The sequence below is a fragment of the Ornithodoros turicata genome, chromosome 2 (assembly GCF_037126465.1).
Source record: "Ornithodoros turicata isolate Travis chromosome 2, ASM3712646v1, whole genome shotgun sequence".
In the NCBI taxonomy this organism is placed as follows: Eukaryota; Metazoa; Arthropoda; class Arachnida; order Ixodida; family Argasidae; genus Ornithodoros; species Ornithodoros turicata.
The window spans coordinates 136,452,482-136,477,310 of NC_088202.1; the positions used below are offsets into that span (position 1 = coordinate 136,452,482).

A 24,829-nucleotide genomic window follows, 5' to 3' on the forward strand; every position below is an offset into this window, starting at 1 on the left:
ACGGTCACTGCGTGTGAGAGGAAAAACAGACCTCTACCCGGAAAACGTCATCATGACGTTGGTAGACAGACTGAAACTGAAACAAATCAGAAGGGGAGGGCTGGGTTCCACGAATGAGCACTTGTTCGCTGCCTCCCATTGAAAGAAAAGTAGGACTGAAAGTCGCGTCCCTTGCACTGACCATCGTAATCCCCTCAAGACCGTGATTTTCGGGCGCTACCTTGTCCGTCCCTATAGCTTCGAGTAGTTCGACAGCTTCGTAGTTCAACTCTACCAAATTGGTGGCGCTGTCGAACAGTATGACGTCATTTGCTTGCAAACAGAGAGAGGTCTACTAGAAGAAGATTTCTCTGACTAAGTCGGTCTCACCCTGTTATCTCTCGGTTTTCTGACGCAGAGGCTTATCCCTACATGAAGGGTGCTAGTTAGAAACTTACTCGTAATGCTTTAGAAAACATGCAAAATGTGGCGCACTGTATTCAGAACCGGCCAAGGACAGTTAGAGTTACACAAGTACGAGTTCATTTAAAATTTGAAATCGTTTATTTTCAGTATACTGAGGGTCTCTGGAGGAAAAGACATATAACATTAACACTTTCTGCTAATGTCAAAGGTGTCAACGTAATGCTTTCACTGAAACGTTCAACGCGCATATTGTTTCATAACCATCGCATGTTGTCACCGGGAAGGGCATTTGTACTCGAGTAGGAAACGACAAACACTCGACGGTCCCTCTGTCGCGTGTATTTGTAGCCACGTCTTCCGTACCTTATCTGCTTCAACACATATACCGAATGTAGTTGTGTGTGTATGTCGGAAAATAACAGCCTCTTCACGAAATTGTTCAATGAGGCAAGACAATATAATCTATAGTGCACCTCTTTGAGCTAAAAGAGCGAACAATGTTATCAGTAAAGCAAAATGATGAACAAGACAAAAGCACAGAAAACGTGAGGGTCCCGTGAAGTTGTACAGGGACAATCACATGGTAATCAAACGTCAGTGAGTCATACCGCATTAGGCCAATGACACATTAACCCCAGCTATAAGATTACTCAATGTTCCGGTGCTTAGGGTGGTTTGTACGTGCGCTACACAGTAGCATTTCAACCCCTAGCACTGCGGTGTCGAAAATTATAACGGGCACGTCACATGCTTTGGCCACACCATGCAGCCGTATAGCCCTACAACGGAAGTCCGCACCTCGTGTCGTTACGGTGAGGGGATACCTCGACATCGTGCACGTGCATCGTGCACATTACGAACTAGGACAATTATGAATTATCGACATATCCCCCCCCCCCAATTATCTTTAACAAGTCGCGAGCACTTTGTCGAAGATATGGGAACGTAGGAAGTGTGAACAACGGAATGAGTGGAAAATTCCCACTGAAGGCTTGTTGTTCACCATCACGCCTTGACCGCTAAAGGACTCTGAAAAGGTAACGTAAAGCGTAGCAAGTTCTGCCCTTCCGTTTTACTTTCTCAAGATCTCATTACGAGGTGATCCTGAGTCTTCCAGGAGAACTATAAAGCAATTTGACATCAAATAGCGTACATATTGCGCAACGACAGCAGTGAACCCTGCTCTGGGCCTTGCCTGGGTGATCTCTCATTCCGGAGATCAGTGATACATGTTCCTACTGCTGGTGCCTTTTACTTCAACTGTTACTATTCAATTTGTTCAATACATGGTCGCACGACAAGGTCCCGCTACAGGCGGTACAAACACACATAAAACGCGTTCACGTCAAGGCCTCCAAAACACTGCTGTTGAAAGTAACGTAACCTTTAAGTGGAACTACAAGCGAGTACAGTTTATGCACTCCAAGAAAAAAATTAGTAAATTTGAAGACAAATTATGCTTTGTAATCCTCGAAATTGCAATTGCTCCCAGTTTTCTTTCCGGTGACCCTGAAATTTATTCCCCAGCACTGAAATAGCCGCAAACTGTGCATATACTTCCATGAATTTTGGCCGGATGGTACTAAACGTTTTTGCAATGCATCTTGCCCCCAAAAGGGCTGAGACGGCTCCTTTTTTGCTCAAAGTGTACGAGAATGCATAAAGAACGGCGCCGCTGATTGGAGTTCGTTCCGTATTCAAGAAGGGATAAAAACTGGACGATTCGGTGGTTCATACCTTAAAATCGCTAAAATCCCCCAGTGTCGGGGAGCTAAAAACGGACGTCACAACAGTGAGTGACGAACCAAGAAAGAACTGACGATCCTTGGTTCGTCAGTCACTGTTGTGCGTTATGTCATTCTTTTGAACTCCCCGACACTGGGGGATTTAAGCGATTTTCAGATACGTATTCAACGAGTAGCCTGTACTTCGTGAAGTCCCCCCATGTCCCAGTATAGCACGTTGCCTCCAAATCCCATTCGTATATGGGTCGGAATATGTGTCAAAGAGCTCCTGGGGACGGAAGTCAGATATTGGGTTCCTTTCCGCTACAACCGATTATCACGTGACATTGCACGGCGGTTGCCAATGGGGTCCGGCATCAAGATTACGGCACTCCGACGAACAAACGCTCACAACGCGATCGGGTTCAACGCTGTCGACCTCCGTGCAAGCTGTGTAGTTCTTTCCAATGCGTATCGACTTGATGTTGTCACACGAGGAAAGATGACTGAAGAGGCGACTTTAATCGGAAAATTTGTGCTCCAGGTAGCACGATACTTGATAAGCGGTGAGTTCTCATTCCGTGTATTAGTTCTGTATGAACTCTCTCTTGCATTTTTTATGTATGCATGGGCGTGTATCTCTCTCTATGTGTAATGTTTGTAATCATGTACCAACCCGCCCAAGATTCGGGGAGGTTGGTACATGCTTGTGTTGCGGACGGTCAGACAAGTCGATGAACAAACACAAGGATAGCTGCAAACTAATGTAACACAATGTTCGTTGTTTCCCTTTTAAACGCGACAACACACACAGGAAGGACAGACAGCACTAAGCGCTTCGGTTTGTGAAGCCTTTCATGTGCATTTAATCGTGTGTTTGTGTTGTAACACTTTTAAAGAAGTAATGTACTAGGAAGCCCAGAAGACAGTTTTCATTGTTGATGTTCTCCATGATAAATGTACACATAGTTTTGTACCACACCGTCCCGGTATCGTTTTATTTTCGTAATTGATAACTGTATTGAATTTCTTTTGGAATCATTACTTGTGAACTTGAAGTAGACGACCTACTTAGGTGAGCAAAAACAAAAAAAAAAAAAACGCTGCGTGTTGACTGCTTTCCGTTGCTAACTATACGGGACATCGTACGCCCTGGGTCGACTTCACGGAGGCAGCCGGTCGAAAGAGCCACTGGGCGGCTGTTACTGCAAGCACGCTTCAACGTTCGAGCCCTTTTTGTGTACAGTGCAGATTGTCGTAACGCTACCTGGAGACAAGCTCGTTGCTTCAGAAATACACAACGCGCACGAGACACTATGTACATACATGAAATCTTGCAGCATATATCCTCAGTTAGTCTATCCTCGCAAGTCTCTGTCATACACGCCACACTTCACATACTTCTGTCACGTATTATACACACAAAAAAGAAGAGCCGCATACAACGACGCCTATAGAACCCACGCTGTCAAGAAAAGAGCAGCGAGTAACACTCTGCTACGACGAAAGAAAGAAAAAAGGAAAAACCGATTGTGCTATTCAGCTTGGCAAGTGAATTAACCACGCTCTCGGAACACCCCGCAAGCTGCGCGTTCCGTCGTAAACTTCCAAAACAGCCGGGAAAAGGCTGCGCGTCTCCCGAGATTGTTTAGGGTACGCATCGACGCCCAGCGCTAGTGAAAGTGCGTATTTTCTGCTTTGAGGATCGGTGAGGACAGCATCGGCTCTACAACAGCACACATGGAGGCTATGCTCGAGACAGGTGCGTAGATCCGTTTTATTCGCATGCCTCGAAGGGCGGAGCAACAGCTCAGAAGTTTGCTTATAAGGCCAGATGGTTTAGGTGTAAAGGCTGTTGCTGTTACTGCGGAAAGTTCGTGTTTGCGGTGTGACCTTTGTCGCTACGTAGCGGTGGCATGAAATGATGCAACTGAAGTTGACGGACATTCCTGGATGTGCTTGATGGAAAAGAATCTTGGGAAAGATTGGCGTTTCTGTAATATAGTGCTGCATTGTCGAATGAATGGGTCGAATATGTAAGTGGAATTCGTTGTTGCAAATTTTCGCTGTCGTGTACGATGTCAGCAGTTTGTGCAGTGTTTATGGTATCGGTCGTGTAGTAATTCCGTAGTCGATGGGCATAATGTGAACTGTTGATTGCGCTGTAAGAACAAAACTTCAACACGATCAGAATCAAAGAGCATTCAGAATGATAAAGTTGTCTTTCCTGATTTCTTGAAAATCGGAGGCGCGTGCCTTTTTGTATCAATGAACACGCATCGAAACTGATACAAAAGTATCTTCTGTACAAGGTGACTTATCCCCGTAACATCGATTCATCGGGTTTTGCACCTGTGCCGACGGAGTGATGGACAGCGAGACGTCTGTGATATTTCTCGATTCTCTCTCTCGACTCTACGTTTATTTACGGCGGAAATGTTCCTGCACCTACTGGAGTTAACTCGGGAGTAGCATTCTACTACGGCGTTTCAAGACTGGGTCGAGTTACTCGGTGATGTCGGTACCTGGCTTTCAAAACTAGGTCGGGTAAACTAGATTTAACTCACCTTCCCAAGGTCAGCAAGAATACCGACCTTGACCATGGCAGGTGGTAAGTCGGAGCGGTGAGCCCGCCGGTGTCTCCTCTTTTTCGGAGGACTGCGAAACGAAACTAGGGGTGGTGGTGGTGGTGGTGGTGAAAGAGGCACGCCGTTGGCTCATTTGCATACCGGGGATGGATATTTCAGCACACGTGCGTGTTTCAGGGTTTTTTTTTAGGCGTGGAAAGGTGTTCAACGAGGATAGTCTCTCAATCTGCTATCTCGCTTTTGCCCTAAATTCCCTAATTTAAAAAAAATTATGAATGAATATCAGGTAATTAGTCATCTGGTAGTTACATACTCTCTTCCAGAGGATGTCCGCCTGGCTGTAGAACTCAACCGCAAAAACAACATCTATGCTGCTCTCGCAGTTTTGTTTTTATAAAAATTCTGGTCAGTTTTTAACGAGGCACTCTGTATAAGTACATATGAGAGTAAACACGCACCAGGAACGCTCATCAAGATTTGCAATGGCGACAAAGGTTTCCCCCAAAGTGGGGGAACAAAGGGAAGAGGTCGTCCCAGACAGCTTTCCTTTTTTTTTTTCCTATGCTGCGAGAAGGGGGTAGGGGAAAGCTGGTTCTACTGTTTCCTGCACTGCAACCGAACGTGAGGGTCCACTGTCTTCAGAAAGTTCAGCAGGGCTTTCTGTGCGGATTTGCCGCGCTGGAGGTTGCCGCGCGAGTGGACCCCCTGTCGGGGTACCCTTTCCCCGAGGAACCTGCCGCCAATCTAGACAGGCAGACCGCTCGAATCCCCACGTCCCCCACCCCAACCCGCGACAAGGGCTGCCGTTCGTCGGCTGAACATTCCCTAGCTGGTGTGGATGAGGGTAAAGTCACTAACTGAGCTTCACTTCAGAGTAGCGACATGGCAGGAGAGGCAAAGAGAGGCCATTTCGTTTCCCAGCCACGCTAGCGTCACCTAGCGCAGAGCAGCTCTGACCTAACGGCGTTCACGATGCCATCTATCGAACGCGCTCGGAAGTGTTGCTCCTGTTGCAAGCAGCTCACGAGGAGATATCTTGACAGCCTTGAGCTCACTTTGACCTCCTCGGGACGCTGTCGTGGACAGTACACCTATAAATCACTCAGCAATCACACACGCTTCCCTAACCCACAGCATCCTCGGCGACGATCGTTATGTCGGAGCTATTTCACATACGTCGTATCCCAGTGGCTCTCCAGCGAACCACGCTCGGAGCGCGTCAAAACAAATCCACGTGGGTAGAACAAAAGACCAAAATCGGTCAGGAGTGGGAGCGACGAGCTCGCGCCGTTCGTGCGGTCTCCCCACTGGTCAACTCCCCACTCCTGTCATCCACATACTGCGCCATCTAATGAAGACGGAGATAGCCCTCCCCGGCGCCTCAAGGTCAGGCGCATAAGCCGTCGTGAAAAAGGTCGAATTTGGGATGGCGCTGGTATAGAGTGGACACAAAATGACTTCCCTGCTCGCATGTGGAACTCAGTGTCGCTACTCTGAAGCGAAGCTTATTTAGTGACTCTAGATGGGGCAACTTCGCCAATCGCCCTGACGGTTACCGTTAGTGCAGGAAGACCGAGGAAGACCACTGACCAATGCTCACATGTTTTCTCTGGTGGACAGTTTTGCGGGACTATCCGAACCCCAGAGCAAGAGGGGACCGCAAACCCCTCTGTACCACGATCCCCTTTCACCATCCCCTCGGTGCACCGAGTCGCCACCTCTGTGCAGGCTGACAGTACCTTTCTCCAACCATAACCTCTGCCCTCCGAACATAGCTGGTGTACGTGACCATCGTATACGTGACCAACACCACGTTCTCCACCCTTCCTATACTTTCGACTAGAAATGGACGAGAACGATATCATTCTGAATGATTGTTGGTTCTGTTTTCAGAGTTCTTTTTTTTTATTTCGTGTTATCGCCGCGAAGCAACTGTGGCTAAGAGTGGTGTACAGATGTGGACAGATGGAGAGAGGAGAGAAGGAAGGAGTGGGGGACATGGAGGTTAGTATGCGTCCGAGGCCGACTTCAGGGGGAACTGTGCCGATATTCGTCTGTAAGGTCTTCGGAAAACCCAGGGAAAAAAACCCTCATACAGCACAGCCGGTGATGGGATTCGAACCCAGCACCTCCCTGTCTTTAGCACGACCTTGGCTACCGCCACACCAAAGAGCGGGGCGCCTTAACTCGCTCGGCGATGCCGCTGGTTTTTAGAGTGCAGAATGCTTTCTTCCCAGGGTTGAAAAAAATCCGGATATATTTGAAAAGGTCCTCTCCAGCGGGAGTTTTTGGATAAAACCAGAATATTTTCGGACATTTTTGGAGAATGTACGTATATACGAGGCTAGAAATGCGACACAGAGTAAAAACAAATGTGCTTTGCTTTCTTGATTTCAGGCGACTTCCCATTGTTTCTGTTTACGGAATTGCCTGTCCCAGCAACATTGTGTCAGTTTCTATTGTTTTCCGAAAAGTGGAGTTCCATGCACGCGCGGTTGAATGGTGTGGATCCTATACAAGCCTGGATTAGCTGTCGTGTTTCGGCGCACTTCAGTTACACCGCCTTCAGGAAGCGGAAGAAAGTCTCTCCCTGAATGGGCAGAAGTAGAAGAAAGCGGGAAAGTTAAATCTGAAAAGTTATAACTTAAAAAAAGTTAAATTAAAAAGTTACGAAGTTAAAAAAGTCAGAAGCTATAATGCTGCGCTTACCTGGGCTTTTGGAAACAGCCAACACTACAAGAAAATAAAGCAGGAGTTTTCTGTGTGACGTTGAATTCAGATTGTCTTTCACACCACATCTGGAGAAAATCTCTATAAAAATCCGGATAAAATTGCTTGGATAAAATATTAAAAAATCCATCCACCGGATAAAATCCATGCGGGATTAAATCCAAACAACCCTGTAATTCTTCCACGAGTTTCCTAGAACGGAGAGCTATACGTTCACCCAAACAAATTCAGACCAGCGGCACTCGTTGGTGGTAGCCAAGGTGGTGCTGAAGACTGCGAGGTGGTGGGTTCGAACCTTACTACCAGCTGTGCTGTCGGAGGTTTTTCCTGGGTTGTCGCAATTGCTTCCCAGACTAATGTCGGCACAGTTCGCCCTGAAGTCAGCCCAGGACGCATACTAACCCCGCTGTCCCTCACTCCTTCCTGCTGTCGTCTCTCCATCTGTCCACGTCTGTTATGCACTCATAGCCACAGTTGCTTCGAGGCGTTAACATGAAAAACACGACTTACGATTACGTATAGACCTGTTTCTCTGGGCCAGGTGGCGCGAGTGAGCAGCAACGTCAGCGGTCCTAATTGTGCAACACGCGGTGCAGCAGACGACGCGGCACTTTCAAATGCACAGTCTCGAGTTGTTCGCGCTTTTCAAGAAGCACCGCTTTTGCTGTGGATTTCCTACAGGTTTTGTAGCTTCCTTGGCACCATACAGCTTGAAACACCATGCAAAACACGCTGATGAAACGACCTACTGTTGGGATCTGTGGCCGTTTTGGGCCCGAAATGGCGCCGTGCAAACTTCACTGTAAAGGCCTGTTCCGACATATAGCTGCGCGCTAATATAGAGCTACAAAACAGCACGCAAAAACAGCGCTCACTGTTATCGGACGGTTCACACTTGCAAAGCGGCGCAAGTGCTATAATTTAGTGGAAGTTATCTTTTCCGGTCTCTCCCAGCATGACGCCTCCAGAGTTCGACAGCGACGGAAAAATTCGATCAACTGACTGAACACCTTATCAAGGACAATCAGAAAAATTATCAGGCATTTGGGATGACACACTCGCCGGTTCCAATGCGGTCGCCATGCCGTGAAATGCGGAAGCAAAACAGCTCCACTGAAGGGCCTCCTCATTGGCCAACACGAATGTAGTGCTAATATTAGCGCTGAAAAAGTTGACTGAAGCTCAACTCCGGCAAGCACTAATTTTTAGCGTTTCCGAGCACTACGAGGAGGAAAATATCGCCCTATTTTGTAGCGCTATATATCAAATCGCTATATGTCGGAACAGGCCTTAACGCTGAAAAGTAACAAAAGTAGCAAAAAAAAAAAAGAAAAGCATCGACCTGCTTACGAGACATCACTTCACACACACCCCGATCGCACTTTCTCATCTTTAAATATCTTCGGGAATCACCTGGCCAAGCAAGCGGCTCGGAAAGCATGAAACGCCATTCTGAACGCCGTTGCTGCCGAAGCTGTTTTATCACCGTGACAGCTGTGACACACAATAGTTTGATCTTCAACGATGCAACTCTTTGCTGTCGCCCCAGCAGCAGTTATGACTAGACAAGTAAACGATGACACTCGCGAAGCTCATGAAAACGCGTTGCGCTGCTTAGTTCATCTCAAGTTGTGTGTGGTCTAAACTAAATGTAGCCGCTTTCGTCGACTCTCTCTGTGCAGGGCACAAGAACACAACGATGGGAGGAGTCCTCGGAGGTCTCATGCTTTCAAGTGAATGCATTCTCTATTTTGACACTAGTATTTTAACTCCGTAAATGAGTCAGGACTTTTTTGGGTAGGATTCTACGTTTTTCAAAAGGCCTCATTCCATAGTGTTTATTATATGGAAGTACATGTGTGAAGCGCATGCCCTACCTCAAGTGTTAAACCAAGAAAACAGGAGGCACATTTTAAAATATGTCTGGTAGATAAACTTGTTTACGTCTTTTACCACACCTCGTAGTTGACTGACGTTGTAAAACCAGGAATTATCATTTACTACAATTTTACGCAAGACCGATCCAGCCATCCGATAATACTAACAAGAACCAAATCTTGAGACCAGGAGCCGCTGATGCTTCGAGCAGACAGCGGTACTTCTACGGCTTTCGAACATCACTGCACCACATAACGTGGTCCTAGCCAACCAACACTCCGAATTACATTGTTCTCTCTGCTGATTTATTCATATATTTATATGTACATATGTTTATTTAGAAAGAGGAGGGAAATCAGAGAGAAGAGAGGGAGGCAACAAGTCAGGAAAGAGAGCAATATCATCCTGAATGGAGGCTCCGATCGGTGTTATGTGGTGAAGTTTTATTTAACAGTGTAGTAGCCGCACGGTAGAACAGCGTTCTCTTCGAAATATCGACGGCTCCTCAACTGAAAATGTTTCCTCTAGTACAACCTTCGCCATCCTATTTTTACATCTTTATCTTTCGTAAGGGACGGCGCATTAATGAATGTGTTCACCTGTACTTTCACGTCGATTTCAATGCGACGAATTTTTACTGATTTTACTAGTATTGTGAACAACCTCTTCGCTGGCGAACTTTAACAGTCAGTACAGGGAACTCGCGTAAAAATTACAAGATGCACGCTCATAGTTAACTCAAACGCGTAATGAAACGATAACTTTAGTGTACGACTTCATTTTTATGTATGTTTTTACCTTTTCCAGGTTCAACCATGCATTTAACAACGACACCTGTGCCCTGGGAGGTGAAAGGTACGTGGGCTTGGACCGGTCTATTGGGTTTTCATTCTGTCCTGGTCGTGTGTTTAACAGCAGTACAGTAATAAAAAAAGGGTTCTTGTTAAATGCCGCTTAAAACACCTTCCTATCTCATATAGGAACATAGATTTTACGGGGAGAAACAAAAGGTGCCCTTTAGTGCGCATGTCGAACAATACGTGCGTGAGCGTCACTCTCAGAGTCATCAGTTCACGATGAAGCCAGCGATTTCCTACTAGTGATGTCACGAACTTTTTGCGAACCTGGTGGTTCGCAAGGTTCGACGAACCTTCGAATTTCTTGTCAGTTTCGCACAGGTTCGCAAAAGTTCGCAGCTGAATTTAGCTGATTTTTTAGTTGCTTTTTAACTTTGAGCGAAGCGGACGAAAAGTAAAAAATCAAGCAATAATGAACGGTCACGTGCGCCCTCCTGTGCGAGGTACATATTTCTACCCACATGAGCAAGGCTGCGATCGACGGATAGTATAGTTGCATTTATTTATGCTGTGAGCTACAACACAGAAAGCAGAAAACGGTTTCCTTTGCCAATAAAATAGATATTTCTCATATGCTGTTATTCAAGCAGACTCAGAAGAGGGTGGTATAATTGCCAGCTGGCTATAAAACTTCGTGTGGTGCCTTGGATGAGAGGTAAGCGACGAAAGTCCGCCCCACACCAGAGCCCACTAGTGTTCTGGCTACGTGGTAAACGTAGTTTGTACATTTAGGATTTAACTGCTAACAGTTTTGCGCCGTTGTCCTTGCGTGCTATGTTTTTCTTACCGACTGTCTGTTTACTCTGCGACGGTGTATGTAGAAATGCTAGGTGGTACCGTGGTAGGCGCAGGTACAAGTTTCTGTTGCTAGAAAAGTACAAATCGAATGAAAGCTAACTGATTTATCGTACATACCGTACAGGAGGACATATTGTCTGATGTGATTAAGCCTAATTAAGCCTTGAGTGGCGTACGTTGGACTGTTTACGTTTCCGGGCAGGTCACGCCAGCGCATGCGCAGTGAAGTCGAACTTTTGCGAACTTTCGCGAATTTTTCTGAGAAAAGTTCGAAAGTTTGAACTTTTGCGAACTCGAACTTTGCCAGGTTCGTGGCATCAGTATTTCCTACATCGTGCTAGCACCTCACTGCATATCGTTACATACACAGTTGCTGAATGGTATACCGGTATGACCATATTTATGCCTGAGAATCACGCTGTATGTTCCATCGAAGGTACAGGGCAACTATAGACTGCATTTCTGCCGCAGCTGTATAGGTACAGAAACAAGGAGTCGTATCCAACCCGTGTGTATTCTTCCAGCATATTTTCTTATTTCTTACGCATTTGCAAATCGCATGCTACGTAACTGTGACGCTCCAGGAGTTCGCGAGATCTCCTAATCGAATGCGAGACCTCACCCGGAAGCTAAATATGGCGCCACGTGGAGGCGTTGTACCAGCGAAACGAGCAAACGCTGAGCCACAATGATTGTGGCACGTTGCGTTCCAGCTATATCGGCGCTATAGATCAGGGAAACGTCGACGAATGCACGCGGAATACTTGCCTAGGTAAAAGAAACGTTCCTGCAAAGAGAGCTATAGTAAACACCTGTCAACCTGTATGCGGACAAGTGCGCTTCTGCTCCACTTTTCCCAGAAGGACAGGTTAGAAAGACGTTAGTATGAATCACGATTTTTGCAGTGTCAGCTCTTAGCAGATGGTGTTGACACAGAGGCTGTCAAACACCTGCTTCAGCCCGACCGTTCCACAAACATCCTACACAAAGGGCTACACAAAGGGCAACAGGGGCACTATATAAGCAGCTCGCTAAATATGCTCCAGTTACCACGTATTCCATGAAGAACGGGGCTTGTAATGTCAAAATATGTCATTCCTTAGTTCTACCGAGCGTATCTACCAAGAGACAGTCATTCCTTCAAAAAACATAATCTGGGTGACTCTCTCCTTCCTCCTTGGAAATCAGCTACGTCATGAAGCTCCCATCTGTAGTAATGCTGCAGGCCATGCACTGGAGATCGGGAATATTTCGGACTCCTAGGCACGGTCTCACCAACGCTGGTTGACTTTGCACCGAGATCAAGGGTCGCTAAAACTTGAAGTTAGCACTAGAATATTTTTCTTTTTTCTTCTTTCTTTTTTTGCAGCGGTAGTTAGTGATTTGATGAATGTTTCAGTGACAATAACAATTCTCTTGGTAGAGCAGAGTTAAGGGTTAAATTCAAGTTGAGCGACAGCTAATCTCGGTTCAAATGTCAATTGGGCGTAATGGTGAAACCTTGCCTAGCCGCTGAAAGCTGTGCTGCGCGGGGTGTACCGGCTGCGGGAACACTGCGCGCTGAGCTCGCGCAGCAATGCAGCGCTAAAAGCACAGTGCGCACATAGTGTTGAACATTGCTGACTTTTGTAGTAGTTTGAACTTGCTTTCTTGGACGTTTAAGTGGAAAGATGTTTCAAATTTGCTTCGCTTTCCTATACTGCAATGTATTAATGTCTGTCTAAGCGTCCCGCATTTTGAGTGATTGATGGGGCGCGACGACGTGCGGCTATTGCAGGCAGGAAATCGCAGAGCGTGTCACACACACGAAAACGGTTTGGAGGCATTGTATGCTATTCTGCTCCGATATTTTTTTCGGAAAACGTTCTTCTTCGAAACTTACAGCGTAGCACAGTGCAACAAAAATTTGTTCAGTGCACACTCACTGAGGTGACCCCCAATATATATATATATATATATATATAAAGAGGGGGGAAAAGCCATTAAAAAAATAAGTAAATGATGCTAGACGTGTCTGAAATTCAAACTTACAGATTAAAATGGCTTCTATGGCTGCACGTAGAGAACAGATACTCATTGAACGATGCGACAGCACCAGAGGACACGTGTTTCGCCGGCAAAACACGTGTCCTCTGGTGCTGTCGCATCGTTCAATGAGTATCTGTTTCTCTACGTGCAGCCATAGAAGCAATTTTAATCTGTAAGTTTGAATTTCAAACACGTCTAGCATCATTTATTTTTTTAATGGCTTTTCCCCCCTCTTTATAATTCACTGGCTTGCACTGTGGCATTGAGGAGTGCTCAGTCACCCTCCCAGGTGTATATCGCTCGCTGAGTGACCCCTGGTTTGCCAATCCCGAACGATGCGCAGCTACCCAGGGCCGACGAGCCGCAAACACGGCGAAACACGTGTCCTCTGGTGCTGTCGCATCGTTCAATGAGTATCTATATATATATATATATATATATATATATATAGTTGAAATAAATGGGAGACAGAAGACGAAAGTAGGGGAAGTAACAAAAAAGGGGGTTTATTAAAACTTAAAAATCATAAAAGTTAGGGAGGATGTCTACGTTACGGCGGAAGCTCCGCCTTCTTCGGGACAAAAGAGCTAAAGCTCTTTTGTCCCGAAGAAGGCGGAGCTTCCGCCGTAACGTAGACATCCTCCCTAACTTTTATGATTTTTAAGTTTTAATAAACCCCCTTTTTTGTTACTTCCCCTACTTTCGTCTTCTTTCTCCCATTTATTTCAACTATAATTACGTAGCCGTCCGATCCAACTCCAACTTTTCAAGATATATATATATATATATATATATATATATACTCGCATGTATATATACTATATATATATATATACTGCATATATATGCATATATACATGCATATATATGCATATATATATACTCGCATAGTACTCGCATGGCGACGTTTGACTTACAAACATATATATATATATATATATATATATATGTTTGTAAGTCAAACGTCGCAATGCGAGTACTGGACAGCTGTTTCGGCCTTGTTGGGCCATCATCAGCAGTACGCAGGCAGGCAACGTTTGAGCGGATGGCGTCAGAAGGTCACGTGGCACGTGATACCTCCCGTCAGGGTGTCCTAAGACACCTCTGAAAGCCCAGTGCAAAGCCAGTAAAGTGTATAAGGGAAAAGAAAATTAGCAAGAGCTCTTGCTAATTTTCTTTTCCCTTATATATATATATATATATATATATATAGCTGAAATGAAAATTGAAACACAGACTACGAAGGTACGGGAAGTAAGAAAAAATGGGATAATTTATTTACATTTAAGATACTTGGAATGCTAAAAGGGTTGTCGACGTTTCGACAGTGGCACTGTCTTCGTCAGGACTAAAAAGTCCTTTTAGTCCTGACGAAGACAGTGCCACTGTCGAAACGTCGACAACCCTTTTAGCATTCCAAGTATCTTAAATGTAAATAAATTATCCCCTTTTTTCTTACTTCCCGTACCTTCGTAGTCTGTGTTTCAATTTTCATTTCAGCTACATATATTCGCGGTCGTCCGAACCCCATTCACCAAGTATATATATATATATATATATATATATATATATATATATATATATATACCGGATGTTTATTTTTATGATTTACAGAATTTTTATAAAAAAGGTATGAGAGCAGCATAGATGTCGTTTTTGCAGTTGAGCTATACGGCCAGGAGGATATCCTCTGGAAGACAGTATGTAACTAGGAGACGACTAATTACCTAAAATTCATTAATTAACTCTTTCATTAGGGAATTCTGGGTCAAAGCGAAATAGCAAAACGGGAGACAGGCCTCGTTGAAAACTATTCCACTTTTAAAAATCCAGAAAAGAGCGCGTGCTGTGAAATATGCATCGCTGAATTTCAGTATGGAAATAAGCCGAAACGGAAAAAGCACGCCTCAAGAGCGTATTATCTACGCCGACTGAGGCTTATCTGGGCATGAAAGCAGTTTATCTGGCCAGCAGATCGTCGCCCGCCCCAATCACTTTCATCGCTCCAAATCACGTGGTCCTCTGACATCAAATGAGCGCTGTGCTCTCTACGTTCCCGGTCGCCGAGGTTTCGGTTCATTTTGGATATTTGTTATATATATTGGATATTTTAACGCACGTGCGCGTTTCAGGATTTGTTAAATGCTGATTGGCTTTCAACGAGGATAGTCTCTCATTCTGCTATCTCGCTTTTGCCCGAGAACATCTAATTAAAGAGTTAACGATTTTTTTTTTTTTTTGTAATTAGTCATCTTGTGGTTTCATACTTTCTTGGAGAGGATGGTCCGCTAGCTGAACTGCAAAAACGAGATCTGTGCTGCTCTCATAGCTTTTTCATAAAAAATATGTATAGGATAAAAATAAACACCCTGTATAGGGGGGGTCTTCTTTTTTTTTTCTTTTTTTTTTTATCCGAGCGCAGGCGACCTGCAGCGCATGCGCGAGGCCTCTCTTCCGCGCATATTTTAAAACCCCTACACTTTTCGAAAGAGCGATCGGTGAAAGGAGGAGGGTACGTCGTGACGTCACCTGTTCCCCTGGCATTTGACGTGACCAGGCGCAGCTCAGGTAGCGTGTGAGCTGAGAAGAAAGAGACGAAGGAGTAACGCATGGGGACTCTTCGACGTCATGCGAGGATCGTGCTGACCGTCCGCGGCTGCTTCCTATCTCTATTGTTTTAAATTTGATTGCACAATGACAATACACGTCACGGCTCGATGAATGAGACAGAGTATCGAGCCACGTTAAATGTCACTCATTGCTCCTTTTACAGCTTCGAGCCTTACAGCCTTAAATGGGTAATGACACTTCGATACACGTGGTTCATTACACCGTGTACACGTTGTATTGTACACTATAGTATTGAGGGAAAATAATTAGTTTGCTACGTGGCGTACTTCATAAGATATAAACCGCTGCACACGCGTACTTGTCAAGCTCTTACATCAGAGCTCTATGTCATTCCCACTGATAGCCGTAAGCACGTGACCCCACTCTCGCGCTTCCTCACTGGCGGAGACAACTGCTGTGCCGTCACAGTCGCGTGAGTTTCGGTATTCGCGGTGTCGGTTTTCTACGCGCCTATCACACCCTTTGCTGTAAAACTGGGATTGCAAGTTGACGTTGGATGCAGATAATTGCATTTTACGTTTATTGCGAATAATTTGAGACGAAGTGTCGCGGCACCTTTAAGGAAAGGCCGTATTCTGTAGCACGCTGCCGGGCGGCAACAGCTAGGCCAATTATGATAATGGAGTTGCTTGCTGGTTTGGGCTACAATTACCACGACAATGAATTGCTACTCACGTTGAATGACAGTGAATTGTTACTCATACAAGTGGCTGAAGTCGTCGATCTCTCCTTTTCGGTATAATTTAGTTGCTGCTGCGCAGACTTGTGCCCGTTACCAAACAAGAGGAACTAATTACCGTTACCCGTTACTTCAGAAAAAGTAACTAAATACGTTACTCGTTACCAACATACAAAAGTAACGAGTTCTCGTTACTCAACTCATTATTAAGGAGGAATTGCACTTCACAAGAAGCTGATACTCGAAACTTACATCAGTGATTTCGTTCTCTTTCGTGTGAAGACATCTGCAGCCGAAGTGGGGGTGGTCGGATATTATGAACACACAAGAAAAGACACCGGTTTTCGCGGCACCGATCAGCAACGGTTCCCCAAAACAGACGAGGGGCTGCGTCATAATTTAGGGCGTTCAGAGGCTTAGCAAAGGCAAGAAAAGGCTAGAAGTCGAAACGCGTTTTGGGAAGGAGTGACGGTCAGAGATTACAGAAACAAGAGAGCCAACAACACCTCCGGCGAGGGACTGCAATAATAATTTGAGTCACACGTGGTCGTGGGTGACACAGGTCAAATCTGCACGCGTTGCGCCACACGGCGCCACACGGAGTGCCGAAATGTGCTTCCCCGCGCTGAAGAAAAGGAACCAGTAACGCCAGTAACGAGTTACCAATTTTTGTAACTGATTCCGTTACTATTACCATTTTTTAAAAAGTAACTGAATCGTTACTTCGTTACCAAAAAAATTACCGTTACTAGTTACCGTTACGAGTTAGGCACAACTCTGCTGCTGCGTTTCGTTGCTTTTTTTTTTAAGTACCATGTTTGAGTATGGTGAACGGGACCAATCATTGAGCTGTTGGAAACCTGAGATTACTATTTATTAATATTTAGTAATAATACATCACTTAAACGACGCCTACAAACCGCGAACGCTTACACAGTATCGCACCTGCCTACATAATTACATTACTTACATTATTACAAGTTGACGTTACGGTGCACCTCCTGCCTAAAATTGCGAAAAGAAGGTTAAAACAAGTCAATGTGATTCGTGAAAACATTAAAATAAAATATGTTTGTATTCGTCGAGAGGGCGACTGACGAACAACTACGTTGACGTAAAACAAAGAAGTGTGTCCGACAGAGCGAGATGGTGCAATGAAAACTCAAAAGATTCACTACAGATTTCGCGTCTATAATGTTATACATTTATGTAGAAAAAAAGAAATCATGCCATGATCTACGGTTACGCAACAAGGACAAAACCATACTTTGCATATTGTCAGATAGAAACAATCGCGAACAGACCCTTAGGTAACGCTTGAGGACACAATCCAAACGTACAGCATTAGTTTGCCTCATGCAATTCCACATAAGTGATCTAAACTCTCTCGTCGCGTCCCTTGTTACTTCTCATATACTTAGAAGACATCTAGTCTTACCGTTATATCTGGTGATAAGTATATAACGACAATTGCAAGGGTTATGCTGTGTCTGCTCCCGTGAGTAGCACCTTTCTTAAGCCGTCGGGAGTACCGGGTTTTGGGAACGCCTTTCCTTTTGTATCTCCGTTTCTCCTCGAAAGGCTCATTGCTGCCGTCTGGCATGACTTCATTCAGTATTTGTTTGCGACCTTCGCATTTTAAGGCTTCAAGTGTGCTGCTGAGCTGGGGCTCCGGCTTTGACTGAATGTAAAGTCTTAAGTAACCGAGAGGAAACAAAAGCCCAACGCTCGCGCAAAAGAACAATGATTATACTGTAATAAAATTACGTGCGTACTTCGAGCAGAGTTGAGAGATCACAAACATACCTGCATTGTGGAAATCGAATGACCATTTTTATTTTTATTTACACTAAACCAAACCAACAAAAAGCACCAAAAGTTGTTGCACGGTGAAATTGAGTGCTGCACATGCAAATGAAGCAACCCTCACATGACGAAAAATTTCAGTGAAAACTTCAGTGAAATTTCAGTGAAAACATAACTTTTTTTTGCGGGCTCGTGCTATGTTACAGAAATCTAGTAAATAAATTAGGTATGCGTGACTGGTAAACGTCAATATATATACGTGACTGGTATGTTACAATTACCCTCAGAATATCACCATCTCTGCATCTCTGCATTGTCCTTTTCACAGCTTATTCAGGACTTGGCGTTTGAAAGCAGCTGTATCTGTTTCGTATTTCGAATTCACGCAAGCCGTATTTGGAGCACACGAAGTTCTTGCGGAAATGTGCAGAGGAACCCCCACATTGGGACACTCAAGTGTAGCTTCCTCGACTGTCGACCGAAAAAACTTGGAACTTCAAAAGAACCTCACAGAATTTAGCCACAAATCTGCATTGAAAAGCATCGCCATAACAAAAACAACGCTCTGCTTTCCAATGAAGAGCCGTGTTAGCAAAACGTGCTATACAAGCGCTCTTCGATTTTCAATGTGTGCGTCCAATGACGGTAGGTTGGTGATGTGTGCTTTACATTTAGTCCCAACCTCCTAGGAGAGCAAAAAAAAAAAATCAACTAATATCGCCCTCTGTGCTTGTTTACCACCGCTTGTTTATCACGATGTTCCCTGCCTGCGTGCCACTGGCCATTTTCTCACAAGTTGCATGCACCGAACTTGGCTTCCTGTACGGCGTACAAGACGTACAGTGTACGTACAGGTGTACGGTGCCGTACAGAGCAGATACTCACGCGTTTCTTGCATATGCATGGTGCATTTACGTTAACTCGCCAGATAGGGGGCTTCAACCACAGCTTCAGTGCATCGCGTTCGAACCTCCTTTACGTGTTCGAAATTTGGAACCAAAATGGAGCCTCGAAGACCACAATATCCGCCAACAAAAAAATGTATCAAATGTTTCACTATGACACAGGCAACGTCCCACTAGCGAACGAATGCAAAGCGGTATCCACGGAACGTGCTGCAGGCGCTTTTCTATTCCTAATACATGGCTTCTATGGGAGGAGATTCAGGTGAAGCCTCCTTTACGTTTTGTCCCGAACTGCTGGGCATTAGCGCGTCGCAACAAGAATGTTTGCTTGGCCTTCACTTTCTGATCTTGCTCACAATGTAGAAATACAGGAGACAATAGATTCTATTTAAGGTCTACCTTGGAGTACTGTCATTGTATTATCCAGGCTTCACGGAACCCCTTTGCCAGCGCCGTCAACGGAGCTACCTGTATCGGATCGGACAGAGTGAATCGAAACAAACCGCCCCAGGCAACAATGGAGTAAGGAATATAATTCAGTAAACTGGTGAAACTGGGGTTCATTTGTCTGTCCGCGTCCTCGATGCAGCTTCAAGATGAGCTGCAACATATGTTCCAGAAGTAACGTCAACCGCGACGAATTGTGGTAAACTGTCTCGCCAGTTGCGACTTGTCTCGTATTGGCGAACTACGGTGGTTCTTTAGGCACACTCGTGACTCGTGAATTCATGGAAACCATGGGTGAAACACGGCAAGACACTTTACGTGACGCCCTGCACACTGACCCATTAATCTGTTTCGTAAAGTCGAATTTGAGTTTATTTCTCGCAAATAAATATATGCATTGTACACGACATGAGGAAGGTAAAAAACAAACAAATGTTTTAACGCAGCTTGTCACACCGTAGCGGCTGTTCCTTCCGGAACTTTCCTAGATACGAGTCAAAACAAACTCATGTGCATAGCGCTCAACCACAGACAGGTGTTTGGGTTGCACTCATGAGTTCTCACCGTGCTACGTAATCATACTCAAAAAGGTCTGTACTCAGTCTGAGTCTTTTGCCTAAATAGATACGGTAGACCTAGCGTGTTGCGAACGGCACTGCACTCTCCTACACGCTCCGTGCGACGTTCTCACAGTATAGAGGTTTACAGAGTACAATACCCCTTGCTTGCGGAAAAGCAAGCACACCCGATTTTAGCAGGCACGACAAACTCACTTCATATGCAGAGCACATGCAGACGACTAATACCCCAGTCAGACGGCATGCTCGAAGGACTTCGGGGAATTTTCATTTCCAAAAAATGACCTCTCAGAGCCGTGTCAGACGGCAGCTCAAAGGACCTTTCTAAGAAATGACCATCAACGCGAAAGGAGGCCCCCAACGACATTTGAGGTGCAGAAAGGAGCAATCTCGACAACAGTGTTATGCCATTGTACCCTCGCTACCTTCGCAGCTGAATGTAGGAAAACCTATAAAATGCGGATAATGGAGTGAAACTGTGTAAACGTATTTAGATATCCTATTTGGAGAAGTGCATATGACTTCTGCATCTTGATTTGTGGCGCACAGACCAACTTCAAATTTCCACAGCAGACAGGGAAAACGAAACCGAAAAAGGGAGCCGGTGAGGGCAGTCAGTTGAGGAGCACTGCTTTCCCGCCTGTCTGGCAGGCGCCCCCAAACAAAGGTCATTTGAGAGGCCGAAGGCCATTTCTCGCAATTGACATTTGAAATGCTGTCTGACTAGGGTATTAGATTCGTTTGGATACCAGGAATGCCCGGGCGAAATGGCGTTGAAGGGCCATAGCCATGCCCATACCATGGCGTCTCCCGGACTGTCAGCTCGTGGGAGGGCATCGTCTCCATGCAATTCCTTTGCTTTTCCCTTTTTCTGTCTTTTCAGCTTTTCTTCTAGCCTCTCTCCTTACGAGGTCTATGGTATAAGCAATTAGGTAAGGTGTCTTCTGGACTTGCACCTTAGGAGAGACCATCGCCTCAATCCAATTTCTTCGCTTACACCTTTTTCACAATCCCCCTTCCGCCTCTCTCCTTACGATGTCTATGGTACCGGGAAGGTATATAAGCAATTGGGTAAGGCAATCAGAAAAACTTCTGGAAACCTGACTGGCTTATGTATTTCCTTTCTCCTGTACGCTGCAGACATGTATTCTACCCAACATATGCCTGCCTCGGTGACAAAACTTGATGCCTCGCCATGTACCGACTTTAAAACGTAGGTCAAGCTTATTGATTCGAACACGCATGTAAGACCTGGATATCCTACAATTGCTGGCTATCCTATCCCGGTATAGTTCAAAATCATATATTTGAATTCCAGCGGTAAACCTGGATTTACGCTACAGAAATGTGTGCTAGGTGAATTTCGGACTATTACGACGGTGTAAACCATAGTTGAGGAGTGTGTCGTACGCTGCATGGCCACTGACGCGTCTGGAATATTTCTCAACTTTCTTTCTGGTTTTACTGCACTGGCCCCAGCGCGACATATCGCTCTGCAGGCGAAGTGGGAGCGCGATCGATGTGAGTAGCTGACACGGTTTGGCACTCCTCCCGGTAGATGGCTCTGCATGTGCCACCAGTAGACTCACAAACAGATGACGGGTAATTCTTCTTCATGTACCTCAATGACAGTAGCCTACTCTGGGGTAAAGCTGTCTTCGTGACCCTTGTGAGTTTTCCCTGTGTTTTTGCAAGTTCGTCTTTGTGCTGTTCACTAAACAGCAAGAACACGTTTTCCCGAGGGTCTCAACGTTTGCTTAATAGGATTTTTTCCTCTTTTTTTTTTTTTACAGATCTTCAGGTTGAAGATGAAAGAAACAAGACAGGTATGACAATTTCGAATCATTGAGGAGCGCTTTGCGTTTATTATATGGTAACTTGGCCTTACTACCCTGCTATGGCAGAATGCCAACAGAAAACACCATGTCCATGTGCAAGCCCCTTTGTGATCACTACTTGGACTTGACTTGACCCCTATTGAATTGCTGTCTGATCGTCGCCTGTGTTCTTCATTTCTGTTCTGCTGCTAAGCATCAAGAACACCCTGTTACGAAAACCTAGCTTTACGAAACACTGAAAGAGCTGAAATTTGAGAGTCCAAAACTTCTAATAGAGCTTCCTGTAATTATTGCTAGCATAGCTTTTATTTTATCTCTCTTTTCTTCTCTAATCTCTCTGAAGTCTATCAAAGCGGAGAACGGGTTAGTTCCCGCCCAAAGCTCAACGTTCTCACGAGGGCGGACACTCCTCATATTCGTATCTACAGCAGTTAATCTGAACAAAAAAATCATCGCTACCCTTCAATGAGACCTGCGACTTCGTGCTAATATATATGCAGTTCCTTAGTTAATATAAGCAACGCTTTCGAATTTGCACATCGTAAATGTACGAGCAGATGTCTTAGCTTCCAGAACGAGAGGTACACGACCTCGAGCACGTGTAAGACACACATGCTTCCTGCAACTTGACTGTGTGCCACCATCTCTAACGAGCAGATGGGCTAGGCGATTATCCTCATCACTGCGAATCTGAGATACGGTTTTTACGTTACGGGAAGCAACAGCGGCTAACGAATCGATAATCATGTGCTCCAGCCGTGGGGCTTCCATGACATTAATTCGAGACTCTTGGAGCCTTCTCAAGGCTGTTAACATCATGACGCACTTCAGAGAACAAGCAATAGACACTTTTGTTGTCGTCACAATCATATGTAGAGTAACCTGTCCGCCTTTCGAGGCGCCACCACCATCACCAGAGCAGAGGGTTTTCTGTGGCTTCACCTGTTCACTGCTGATCATAAAACTGGATTTCAGAGCTCACAAAGAACCGAGAGTACCAACCCACAACATATTATGTATATCAAATGATGTCGCCCACGGCGCATGCCAATGTCAAACTTCCTAACAGATCCACTGAAATCTCTGCAACAGTTGTGCGAAGCATGTCCAGAGTAAGCGCACTAAATACGCCAGAAGAGAACCTAGAGTTATCTCTGCATGTCTAAGTCACACAATCCTAATAGAATATGTGCTATCACTAACCTCTTGCCAGATGGTCAAAAGGCTCACCACTTTCTGTCATACGGACTTCTTTCAGAGCGAGTCAAGATGGACTTCCGACCTGCCCGTCCTCTAGCAGTGATGCTGGCATGCCTCTTCTTCTTGTTCCTCGCCGTGGGCATCCCGACGTTAATCCAGAAGAAACGCCGCGAAGCGCGGGAGAGAAGGCAGCTGCAGGGACCCCACGAAAATTACGGGACGACCAGGTCGACAGGAGATGCCCTGCAAAGGATAGAAGAGAACCGCCTTAGTAGCAACAGCACATCTGACAGCAAAGACTAAGAATTGTGTGACGTTACAGAGACACATACAGTCAACGTGTGCCAAAATGAACAGTGCTTCGAGTATTGCGAAAGCGTATTGTTTGGAACTGACCAGAGCTTTCACGTGTCTCAGTGGCGGGCAGGTTCTAGACCTTCTTTGTTTTTTGTTTGTTTGTTTTCGTATCCGCTAAGTACTTATTTACCGTATGTGTGCAACGGCAAACGGACATTGTTGTGATATGACGAAAATATCTTCGCTTTCAAGCCTTGTTTTCACGTAATTCCTTTCTCCCGTGGCCCTGCACTATGGTTACAGCTCAGCAGAAGCAGACATTGGAGGTCCTAATCGTAGACAAGAGCCCAACTTCGCCACCTTGATACAAAAGACTTGTTCAATGCTACTTTCCAAAACGAGCGAGTTTTACTGCCACAGCTGGAAAGCGACGCGGGGACGAGGACTAGCTACCTCTGGCTATCGCTTAGCGCAGTGGTTCCCAAACTGTCGGTCACGACCCCCAAAGGGGTGGGGGAGCTCGCGACACATTCCGAGGGGGGTCGGCCCACAAACTAAAAGAAAAAAAATGTCACATAATGTCCGCTATTCTGCGTTATCAGGAAGCCCGTGGCGTTTTCACTTATGCAGGAGGGCTAAGATGCATGTCGTGAGGACGCCCTCGCCTTTACGGTGCACCGCGCAGTGGAGTCTTCTCGAATTATGCCTGGCTCACACTACAACTTCTTTCTGTTGTGGTTACGGTACGGGTACAGTACGGAGGCGGTTGCCGTATTCGACACGCTGTTCAGACACATGCGTTCTTGATACGGAAAACGCTTGCGTTTGACCAAACACGCCTCCACTGCACCACGTCTCCATTCTACAGACAGCTATGAACAAGCAACAGTGGTCGGCGAAACTTTGAGTTGTATTCATGCTTATCTGCGGCATACGGAGCAATTAGAGCTTCTTGTTTCGCCAACGTGCTTTTAACGGAGTCAGCCACGTTGGAAAAGCACCGGCGACAGCACAGCAGTGATGCCAGTGATGCGCTTGCGCGGTGCGCCTTCGCTCATGGGTCAGCTACGTAGCCGGAGATAACCGTTACCGCGTGGAGTTTGGCTGGTTGAGGCTCGTGCACATGACGTCACACGCCTTTGAGTGCCTTTGAGCCACGTGACTCGGGAAAACATGTGGATGCGTCACATCCGTCCTACTGCGGGCCGAATGAGGTTAACAGCATGTGTTTTTCCAATATCACGCATACCGCAACAACTCACGACATGCCCTCCTACTGTAACTCCGGTGCGGCAATATGTTTTCCCGAGTCACATGACAAAACGTGACGTCACTGCACAAGCCTCTCTCTTTTCGGTTCGCCGTGCTTCGTTGTCATGACTGTCATGACCGTAACGGATGGAAATGCAACAGTGTGAACGAAGCATAAGAGCGGACGCC

At 45.6% G+C, this 24,829-nt stretch overlaps 1 protein-coding gene and 1 long non-coding RNA gene across 9 annotated transcripts in view; one reads left to right on the forward strand and one right to left on the reverse strand.

The window, feature by feature from the left end:
• LOC135386192 (uncharacterized) overlaps positions 1–24,829 on the reverse strand; it is a 449,529-nt gene that overhangs the window by 41,746 nt on the left and 382,954 nt on the right. For 3 of the 4 annotated variants that reach the window (XR_010420629.1, XR_010420630.1, XR_010420628.1), the window contains one exon: positions 23,123–23,335. This is a non-coding gene — a long non-coding RNA (uncharacterized LOC135386192). Of the gene's footprint in view, positions 1–23,095; positions 23,336–24,829 lie in introns of all 4 variants that reach the window. The other variant, XR_010420631.1, reaches the window with a different exon arrangement.
• On the forward strand, positions 2,509–23,645 carry LOC135386190 (uncharacterized). Of its 5 annotated transcripts, none has more exons than XM_064615977.1 (5): positions 2,509–2,695; positions 9,130–9,180; positions 10,133–10,180; positions 21,848–21,880; positions 23,151–23,645. In XM_064615977.1, the coding sequence occupies exons 1-5, from the start codon at positions 2,632–2,634 to the stop codon at positions 23,393–23,395; spliced, it is 441 nt and encodes a 146-aa protein (XP_064472047.1). In that variant the 5' UTR covers positions 2,509–2,631; the 3' UTR covers positions 23,396–23,645. The 5 variants fall into 5 exon arrangements, with proteins under 5 accessions (XP_064472047.1, XP_064472050.1, XP_064472051.1 ...); XM_064615978.1 differs by lacking the exon at positions 2,509–2,695 and adding an exon at positions 3,319–3,891; XM_064615979.1 differs by lacking the exon at positions 2,509–2,695 and adding an exon at positions 3,954–4,165.